This window comes from Egretta garzetta, unplaced genomic scaffold (genome assembly GCF_000687185.1).
Source record: "Egretta garzetta isolate BGI_Z169 unplaced genomic scaffold, ASM68718v1 scaffold402, whole genome shotgun sequence".
Lineage (NCBI taxonomy): Eukaryota > Metazoa > Chordata > Aves > Pelecaniformes > Ardeidae > Egretta > Egretta garzetta.
In genome coordinates this window covers 143,632-154,193 of record NW_009258823.1, presented here as the reverse complement: position 1 = coordinate 154,193, position 10,562 = coordinate 143,632, and the positions used below count along the sequence as shown (strand labels likewise).

The 10,562-nt window shown below is 44.1% G+C and overlaps 1 protein-coding gene across 1 annotated transcript in view; it reads right to left on the bottom strand.

Moving 5' to 3' along the window:
* The window catches only part of CHMP1B (charged multivesicular body protein 1B), an 18,626-nt gene extending 12,098 nt beyond the window's left edge, over positions 1–6,528 (bottom strand). The window contains exons 1-2 of the mRNA XM_035889399.1: positions 6,365–6,528; positions 4,426–4,475 (exon numbers count right to left, since the gene is read on the bottom strand). Of these exons, the coding sequence (XP_035745292.1) occupies positions 4,426–4,475; positions 6,365–6,528 (214 nt within the window). The remainder of the gene's footprint in view (positions 1–4,425; positions 4,476–6,364) is intronic.
* Positions 6,529–10,562: the final 4,034 nt, after the last annotated feature.

Sequence of the window (10,562 nt, the reverse complement as noted above, 5' to 3'; positions counted from 1 at the left end):
CATTTTAGTAGCCCCTCGGATCATTTTAGTAGCCCTCCTCTGGCCCCGCTCCAACAGGTCCATGTGCTCCTTGTGCTGAGGGCTCCAGAGCTGGACGCAGGGCTCCAGGGGAGGTCTCCACAGAGCAGAGCAGAGGGGCAGAATCCCCTTCCTCGCCCTGCGGGCCTCGCTTCTCTTGATACTGTAATACTTCTTCACTGATAATAAATTTTAAACTCGACAAGCAAATAACGTAAAATTCTGATGCACTGAGGGAAGGTTGACAACTTGTAACACCAGATTTTTCTGTTGCAACTCTTCTCTTCCAGCAGCAAAGGAAGCCAGTGGAATTACTTTTCGAAGGAAGCAGGATGTTATTCCAGGAAGCTAATTAAATGAGCTATAAATCCCACGCAATATTTCTATAAATTTTCCAGCCCTCCACCGGATTCCCTGCAGTACGTCCTACCCGCTGCCGTAGGCTGTTCTGGGGTAGAGCAACCTCCGGCCTTCCCTTTGAGGCTGAACAGAATAGAACTAGGCTAAGTTGCAGAATTTTAATGCCTTGAGAAAAAGAGAAGTAACCTGAAAAAGGATACTGATTGAACACCTGCCGGAGGTGCTGGAAGAACTTTCCCCAGCTTGCAGTTAGTGTAGGAGGAAGGTTGATATTCCAGAGAACAGAGACCTCAATCTTCAGAGCAGCAAGGACAATCTATATAAAGCTTTCACTACAAGCATTTGATACCAAACTGTATTTTTATCATATTTCTCAAAGAGTCCAAAACTCTGCCGTTCATTGCCCGCGTGCCAGTACACCTGAGTCGAAGGTGCCCCACCAAGCGCGCAACATTTGTCTTTGGGAATGCAAAGATCAAACGTGAGTCGTGTTCAGTGCTGAACTGCTGGAGATGTCATTGTAGAAGCTCGTGACAATCCGCTTTATTGAACTGGTAATCCCTCCAGCAAGTTAAATTATTTTCTTGAGTCACCTTGCTGAGTCACTCTGATATCTTGAGATGCGGCTTTTTTTTCTTCCCGATGGTGTCTCTTTCAGACAGAAGTTGTTAACGCAAGTGGTGTCGAATTATTAAAAGATTGAGTCTGAAGCAGCAATTTGGAAAGAACTGAGGAGGACTCTCATTTATCGTCTGACATGTTAAGAGCAGCATAAGTTCATGCACAGACCCCTTCCAACACAAAGACCCCCACCCAAACGCCACCTCGCCAAAAAAGAAAGAACAAAATGACAGCGCCATGTATCATCATATCTAATAAACTGTTCAACACCTGGGAAAGAATGAAAAAAATAAGATCTTCTGCCTTTGAATTTACTGCAGGATAGAACTTAATTACAGGAACAGAACTTCCAAAAATAAAGTTCACAAGCGTATTGTTAGCCGAAGGGCTTTTTTCACCCTTCAAATCACTTTAGGAGAATGCATTTCCGATTGCCTCCAGCTTTTAATTAAATGAGTATTTTTAACAGGCTGAAGTAAAACGAATACTTTTAGTAAAACGTTGTACCTCCTAGTTAGATACTAAATGCAGATTCTGTGTTTTAAGACGTAATTTTACTTCTTTTTTCAGCGCCTTTTATTTCTTCAGATAAATGGGACGAGAGTCTACACCCGCTGGCATTCCAAACCACGTGTCAGCCATTTACAGCAACCAAGGGGTTGGACTCTAAGCTTTCATGATACTAAAAGACCTCTTCAGTCAATCGTTTCTTACCTTTCAGCTAACCAGAAGGTAGACCTCCATGTCTGTCACTGTCCCAGGAGAACACCGGCGTGGTTAATAATTCTCTTGGTGTCATTCTCAGAAGCACAGTTGCCATCACTACTGTTTGACTCTCGTCTCGTCTGGCAAATGGGAAAAAAATCAGCAGTGGGACGACTGAACGTGGTAACAGTCTTGACATCCCACGCCTGAGAGGTGTCGTAAGCTTAATTTCTGCTAACACTTGACTTAATTCAGAACTGACAGCTACTCAGCCTAAAAGCTAAAAGTGTTGTTATCCACGCCGAGCGTGATGTTGTCCTTAAGTCCAAACCTTCCCATTTTCATGGTCAGACTTGGCTTGCTCCAGGGTGGACGTAACAGCGGTTTTCAGAGTTAAAGGCACAGTATTCTAGGGGAGCGTAGCTTGCCGTCAGACTTAGGCCAAGATATTTTTCTCTTCATGACCTGGTCTTCCATGGAGGATTTTAGGCTTCACTCATCATTTCATTCAGACGAAATGAACTATCAGACTAGGGCTTTTCTTCTTTAACAAATCTTTCCAGCTAACATAACTAGATTAATCCTTCTAAAACCCGCAGAACATTCTTGCTGGTTTATTGACTGATTCACTCTGAGTGCCATTAGCCTTCAGAATAGGGAAGCGACTGCATTTTTCAAATGGAACGTATAAAACTCTTAATAGTGCACAGAGAGTCCTTGTTAATGCCACGTCGCCTGTTCGTTACCCAAACAGCTATTAAGATGCTGATTTTTCTTCCAAATTGCGTGTAGTCTTTTAACGTCTTCGGGCTGGTAATTGGAAGCTGTTAGAAGTGGTGAAAATTGGACAATGCTCAGAAGGTTGATCTTCACTACTTCTGTCAGAGGAGGTCTTCTGCAGACAGCAGAATGCTTTGGGAAAAAAATGGTGATTTATTACTTCATAGCTAGCTAAGCTTTCAAACATGAAATCACATTTTTTCTTCATGAGAACGAACTTATCTCTCAGTCCTAAGCACGGGTATCTGTATTCTTCATAAACAGGATGTTCAGCAAAGGTATCGGGGCAGGAAATTTAATCCTGCTTTATGATAATTCACACCTGTATTTATTTATTTGGATCAATCTGTGTGCCTTTTAAATTCTTGATACAGCGAATAGGATTCCTTAGACACGGCTATGAGCGTTATTTAGCTGTTGCTTTTTATGGGAAGACAGCAGGAACAAATCGCCGCCTTCATTCTGTTCCTTCTGAAAACACCAGGTGAAAATGTTTATAAAGGAAAATGTTTTCTTCCGGGAAAAGGACCAGGACACAAAGTTTGAGATTGGGTCACGGAGCCCAGAGGACTTCCCTCACTTGTCTTCGTGCGTGAAGGTGGGAGCTTCTGGATGGGCAGCGCAGGAGTGGCAGCCCCGCAGGCTGGGCACGCGCAATTTTAATACTGTGTTCTGCTGAAGCATCTCCGGCAAAACCCTGCCGATGAAGTGACGCATCCAAACTGCCGGCTTCCTCATTTACCCCCCCCATGCGAAATTCATATATGAATCTCTGGTAGCTACGGTAATAATGCAGGAGTACTTCTAGCAAATGAACTGTAATAAGGGTGGCAGAAGACACTTCTCAGCAAAGCCAGTAACAGCAATTATCTAGCTTGCGTCTCGGGAGTCTGAATTCATAATGATAAAGATTGCTGAGTCCTGACGATAAAAGCTTTGACATACCTACCGGCGGCAGGCACGCGGCCGCGCTGCTCCCCGCCTGTAACGGGAGAGGTCTGCGTAAAGCACCTTTTCAGGAGATGGGAAAGACGCAATTATGGTGTATGATTCTCTGGATCTGCTCCATGTTGGTAGGTAATTCTCAACCTCACTGGTTCACAGAAGCGAGTATTATTGTCTGTGGCTTTAAAACCGAATCTGTGGAGAGATGTAGCAGTGATTTAACAGATTTAATAGAGAACTAACCATGAGCAGACTGCTCCTGCCTGAACAGTCCTACTGAAATCAGCCTCCAAGAAGCCCGCACAATAATTCTCATGAGTAATAGTTACTTCAATGAATAAGGTTTTCCAGGGTCAGAAACAGACACTAGATCATTGAATAGCCACATTTTTTTCCTATGATATTACCAGAACTCATTAATTAGGACATGGTTTGGAGGTGACAGGAATGTTAGGAACTATTAGAGTGATCATCCGCTTTGAAAAAAGATTCATTTCAGTGATGCTAGAGAGAAGTAAAGCTGACCTAATTACCCACAGCAATGTTAGAGAACAAAGTGGCAAAACCTGGTCAGGAACAGGAGCGAGTAATGGTTTACCTCAATCAAACCCGAAACGGTGTAAATCCGATTCGCACGGCTGACACAGGAGGGAGCCAGCTGGGCTACGGCCCCTTGAGCGTTCCTCAGGACAGAAGCCAACAGAGCCAAATTCCAACTTAAACCCCTCTTCCCTTTTGACTGAAGAAGAAATATCCTTCTGGTTATGGGCTCCTCTCTGTCTTTCCCAATTTCTCGGGAACACAAACCTTCTGCAGAGCAGAGCATTTACAAACCAACGCATGCCAACCGCTTTCTCTTAGGTCATTCACAGCAGCAGAGGTGCTTGGACACTCATTTCCTACCCTTCATCTAGCGTCCTGAGTGGCCGTTAGAAGGAAAAACACGGGCAGCAAGAAGAGGACTTTATGGACACCCCAAGAAATCAGCCTGATTACCTCTGCCTTCACTCCTAGCCGCCTCCTCAAACTCTCTATCAATCGTTCCCCTATTAAAGAGCCAGAGTAAATTTAGAGAGATATAATCAAGCTATGAAATCCTTGCAGATCAAAAGCTGGCTTGGTACCGTGGCACCTCCAATAGAGAAGACGTTCTTCAAAAGCTGGGCGCTAGTTTAAGTTAAATTTAACATCACAAAGTTCAGCGGGCTGGTCAGTTGACCATCTTGGAGAATAAGCTTAACCAGGTATAGCACCTCTGAAAAACTGCAAACGATTGCTTTCTAATTTTAAAATAGTAAATGCCTAGAGGAAGTAGCCTGTTGGGTTTTTTGACTCGCACTATCATTTATTCCATTTTTGGAAAAAAAACCCCAAACCAAACCCACCTTTAAATGGCTGGGGGTTTGTAAGTGAAATATTGGCAATGAAGTTCAATCATTGCCATGGCAACATTGTGGTTGCTGTTGTGTCACGAGAGAAATGGATTTCATTGCTTTGCAATTACTTGGCCGGCTGTCTGCCAGCATACGGCACGTGAGGTACTAGGGTTTCGGTTGACTCAACGGGAGGTGGGTTTCACCCCAAGCCCCGCGTTAAGTGTAGTTATGCTGGAGGTGAGCATTTAACTGCAAACATGGATGCTTTAGGTGGTCTCCGCTCTTTCACCCACCTATTATTTTTGAGCTTATCTGCAGATGGTGTGGCTTATTCTCTAGAGTCCCGTTGCTTTTAAGAAGATTAAACTGCAGAGCAGATTTTAAGGATTATTGACCTGTTTATTATCAAATCCCATCAGTTGTGGCAGTGATTAAGAGACAAGCAGCATTACTAAGGGAAATACAGTTTATACTTTTTTTTTTTTTGCTGAGATACATCACTGAATTTTCATGATCGAAAAACCATAAAGAAATTTGGAAGAGACGCACTACCCAGCACTTACCTTCAGCAGCCCGAGTGAAATATCTTGTCTACTGTGGGTGCAGATGTAGAGATACACCAAGACATTAGTAAAGATTGCAATGAAACTTATGCATTTTACATATTGGTAAATATTTTCATTACACTAACATACTGAAAGTACATGAAAATGTATAAATTGTGTATTCCCTGCGTGCTTTCATTTGAAATGTACTGTTTTGTGGAGAAGGGGATAAATATTGCAGGGTAAATTATATCAGCTGAGACTTCTTAAAATGTTCTTGTGGCCTGGGGGAGCCTGCAGATACACAGTCCAGTGCCATTGCCAGGAGCATGGGGATGATTCTGATCTCCATTCCACCGGGACATTCCTGCAGGAAATTGCCCATGGAAGAGGCAGGGTTTGAACCAATTTGGTTCTACACCTTAAAGGTCCAAGCGCAGGGATCGATGTGAGGGGAGCAGAACTCTCCTCTGCATGCTAAGACAGGGAGACTCCTTCCCCCAGTTCTTGCTTGCCCCTGCTGCCTCCTCTCCCTCCTCTGCGGAGGGAACCCTGTCCAGTTTCAGTCTGCTCCAATGGACACGTCTTCCCCCATCAAAAATGGGGTGACTTGTGTTTCTCCATGCACTGCTGTCGACCAAAGGCCATTCCGTTGCTGCCATCGCGGTTGGAGCAGAGTTTGCGCAAAAGCTATAGGGTTGGGAATCTGCTCCTGGGTTTCATAACCATTTCAATTTTTCTTTTTTTTTTTTTTTTTAATTAACTGGAGATCCAAGTAAAAGCCCAGTTTTTAGAAGACAGTAAGAGCTCTTTGTCTTAGAAAGATAGCAGTGTGGTGCTGCTTTTCCAGAGGGACAGGTTGGAAGGGGACTGGAAGAAGCAAGTATGTCTTAACTGCCGTCTTCCTTGAAAGCTCCAGTGAATGCAACCTTTTTTAGTTGCGTTACCACTTTGATTCAATTTACTCCCTTGGCACAGCCAGCTTGGTCTGCGGACCGCTGCAAAAAGACTCACAGCCTCTCGTCCACCCGCTTTCTCTTAGCAGCATCCCTGATGCCAGGACTGCGACGAGGGCCGGACCCCGAGAGCACCGCAGGTGGCAGGGGACCCTCCTTGGGAGATTGCTCCCTGCCGCTGTCTGGAAAGCTGTGACACTGCCATGGGTGTGGAAGGGACATGGCTCTCCTCTGACAAGTTTTACCATATTATAAATGCCTTGCATACAACATACCGAAACAAAACACCTGTGCTGTGCAGCTGCCTTGCCTTCGGGCTTTTCCAGTCCGGCTCCATTTTAGGAACTCAGCTGGCCAGAAGCTGTGTTTTGGGGGCAGGATGAGACATCACTTAACAGCAGCTCAGTGCTAAGACCCTCCAGCCTGCCGTGTCTAGGAAAAAGGAATAGTGGTAATTTTGACATTTGAGTCACTTATTTGGCATCTGAACGACCTCCTCTTTGAAATGAATAAAGCTGCTGACTAATCGCTGAACTATCGGTACAGACCTTCTGCCTCTGTGAAATGAGGAGGAGTTTGCTGTATCCTGTGTTTCTGAAAGATGAAGATGCAGTTGTTGGCTTTTTCCAGCCAATAAGATTTTAAACAAATTGGTTTCCCTTACTTCAAACGAATCATAGATTTCCAGTACTGGCTGCTTGCTTCTCATTTGGCTGAAATCTCCCTGCACAGCCACCCTTTCTGAGTGCTTTCCTCCTGCTTTTCGCATTTGAATTCTTGCTATGTCCATTTTAGAACCTCAGCCATTTTATAATCTGAGTTACCCACTCTCAATTCTCAAACCTCTTCCAGAAGAAGCAATTTAAAGTCTACCTCCCGCTTCCTCTCCTCACCTTCCCTCCTACACAATCTCCATCTCATCTTTGATGCAGCAAACATTTATTTTTCCTTAAATTTTATTGAGTTGTGAATTACATGTTGCTCCCTCCATAGCACTTTGGAGAAATAAAACTGACAAACTGAGCTGCACAAGAGGATGAGCTAGAAAATAAGTGAACTGAAAATATGAAAAAAAAATCAGAATTATTAAAGAAGAGTGCTGGAGAACTACAGTAGAATTGAATTTCCAGACACGATGGAGATATATGGATTTGGCATTTTAATGCATACACTTATGTGGCGATGGCTTTTAGGACAGGAATAAGGCAATGAGCTTTAAAGCATTCATTACCTAAACAAAATTCTCCCTCCCTGTCTGTGGTGTTCCAGCTCAATCTTTCTCTTCCTCTTTTTCGCCCTTTATCATGTCCCTTTTCTTGTTTTTTTTCCCTTTCCTATGTGCTTTAACACGCAGGTGTAGAACAATATAGTAATTGCCACAGGTTTATGATGAGCTCATCAATGTGAAGTGTTACAAAGAGTTAGCATTTATAGAATCATAGAATCATTAAGGTTGGAAAAGACCTCCAAGATCATCAAGTCCAACCATCAACCCAACACCCCCATGCCTACTAAACCATGTCTCAAAGTGCCATGTCTACATGGTTTTTGAACACCTCCAGGGATGGGGACTCCACCACCTCTCTGGGCAGCCCCTTCCAGTGCTTCACCACTCTTTCAGTGAAGAAATTTTCCCAATATCCAATTGAAACCTCCCCTGACGCAACTTGAGGATGTTTCCTCTCATCCTATTGCTTATTACTTGGGAGAAGAGACAACACCCCCGGGTCCCCCAGCTGCTCCCCATTAGCCTTGTGCTCCAGATCCCTCCCCAGCTTTGTTGCCCTTCCCCTTTGTTTGATGCCTTTCAGGAAAGTCTACAGGAATAGGTGTTACTCTTCATGTTTTATAAGAGGAAACAAAGGTACGTTTTATTTTCATGATACCTGCGGTCCCATATTGCATAACCCCCCCTAAACATTGGCTCTTGGTATAAAATGGCTCATTTCTGAAATGCTTTCAAAACCAGATACGACTTTGCCACTAGGTATAAAGTACATAAGCACAGCTTGCTTTTTATTCTCCTGATGATCAAATACTGTAATTTCGACATAGCAATAATTCTACTCTACTCAGTGGAGTTCTCACCATGTGTAATGGTTGCGAGACCAAGCCAAATGAGCTCATGTGCGTTGGTTTGTGAACTGTGACGCCAGGAGCGCGTTGCGGTGAGGATCAATTTTAATCACAATAATTGATCCGTTCCCTTAGTCATTCCTAATGTCAGTCACGCATGATGCGCAGAAGAAAGTAAATATTCAAAAGAAATTCAGGGGATAGGACATTAGAGGAAGTAAATCTAGGTATGATACAAACACTACCAAGAACTTTAAAAGGAACGCTGTGGAGAACTCTGCTGCAATTAAAATGCAATTTTTCTTACCAGATGCCAAGTAAAAGCGATACAAGGATTTGACTCACGTTGTATTTAAAGTTTATTTATAGCAGAAAGGAATTAAAGTGATAAAGACATTAGGGAATGAGGGACATTGGCTAGCCAATGCATTCCTACGTCTCTGAAGAAAAAGCTGTTGGCTACAGAAGGCTGAATGATGTTAGCCGTTGGGGTGAGCCAGGCGGCTTGGCCTCCTCGGCCTTTCCTGATGGAGGAACACTGGCGCAGGAACGTGCACGCGTTGCCCACTGGCTACTCTGCTCTTCCAGTTGCAGCAATATCCATTACAGCAGATGGACCCTGAAACGGTGAGAATTAACTGATGGCCCGAAACGGTGGTGACGCACCAGATGTCCGTTGCAAAAGGCTGGCAACTGCAGCAAGCGAAGTTCAAAGAGTTAAAGACGAAGTGCAAAATTAGTCCTGGTTCAGCATGGCAAGATGATGGCAAAACATAAGTCTGCCCAGTTTCTATACTTGGGTAAACGCAGATGTTCTGACGGTAGGGGGCCATGTGCCCGCGGATGTAAAAAGGCTTGTTAATCTGGGCAGTTTTTTGCACCACACACTGTGCAATCATAAATCACAAAATAACCTTGTCCACGATCCAGTACGGTTGCTATTAGTGTGAGGCAACAACAGGAGACAGAGGGGTTGGCAGGGGTGGTGACTTAGCGTGAGCGTCACTCTGTTCAGCACTGAAGCCCTATGACTGATTCGTCTTTCACAGAGGGACGTCTGTAGTATTTTGACTTAAAAGACGCCACTGGAAGTGGACCAAACTAAGAGTTTCTGTTCCACGGAAAATTCATTCAAAGTTCTTCTCATTTAGAGCGAATACTGGAAATTGGGAAATTTTCCATGGACAGGAGAGTCCAACAATTCATGTTTTTAAAAAAAATCTCATTTCCCATTATTTTAATATTTTTACAATACATATATTTAGATACATATATATTTCAAAACCTCCTCTTAGTCATATTTCATGCTCGTAAAACATCATAGGCTTTCTTCTTGAGGGAAACACAAAGAACCCCAAAAGCAACCTGAGGAAGGGAAGTGCCTGCAACCCATTGGCTTCCCCTTGGCATGCACGGCCAACAAGAGGAAGGGCGACCCTGTAACTTGGACTGTGGGCCCTCAGCTATTCCGGGTAGTGCTCAAGGGGAGAAAGAAATGTAGGCAGAGAGGCGCATGGAGGTGTTCTGTCACCCCGTCCTGGCCTTTTCTGCACCAGCTGAAGTAAAGAGTGGAAGGATGCAGAACTGAAAATAGCAAATTTGGGAACAGGAGAGCCTTCTGTGCTTTCCGAGTCAAACTGATCATGCAGCAGAGTTTTATTTTGTCACAGCTGGGAGTAATTTAATAACAAGCTGCATACATTTAATCAGAAGACCCTGGTGTACGTAGCATCGGTGCTAAACAAGCAAATAACCCCCCAGATCCCTGGATTGCTGTTCAGTAGTTCTTCCAGAGGACCAGAGCCCTGTTGACAGACCCAGTGACAACAAATCGCTTTTCTCCTATGTGACACGCTGTAAATACCTTCACGTTTTGATCCATAATTCACATGCAGCCAAACTGTGGTTTTGTGGCTGGAGAACAAATTACAACATTACAATCAAGAGGCTCTACAGATACCAGGATTTTGTGCAAGTAAGAATTTAGGCCTTTAGACCCAGGCTGACCATCGCTCGGGTACTTTTCCCTTTGGGATATGCCCTTGTGGGAGCCTGCGTGGGCTCTGCAATCTCCGGCTGTTCCTGAGAAATCCTCCCCGTCCTCGGGGCACCGGTCGTTGGCGATGTATAGCCAAGGCTTGACACTGAAGAAAGAGGATTTATCTACTTCTACTGCCCGG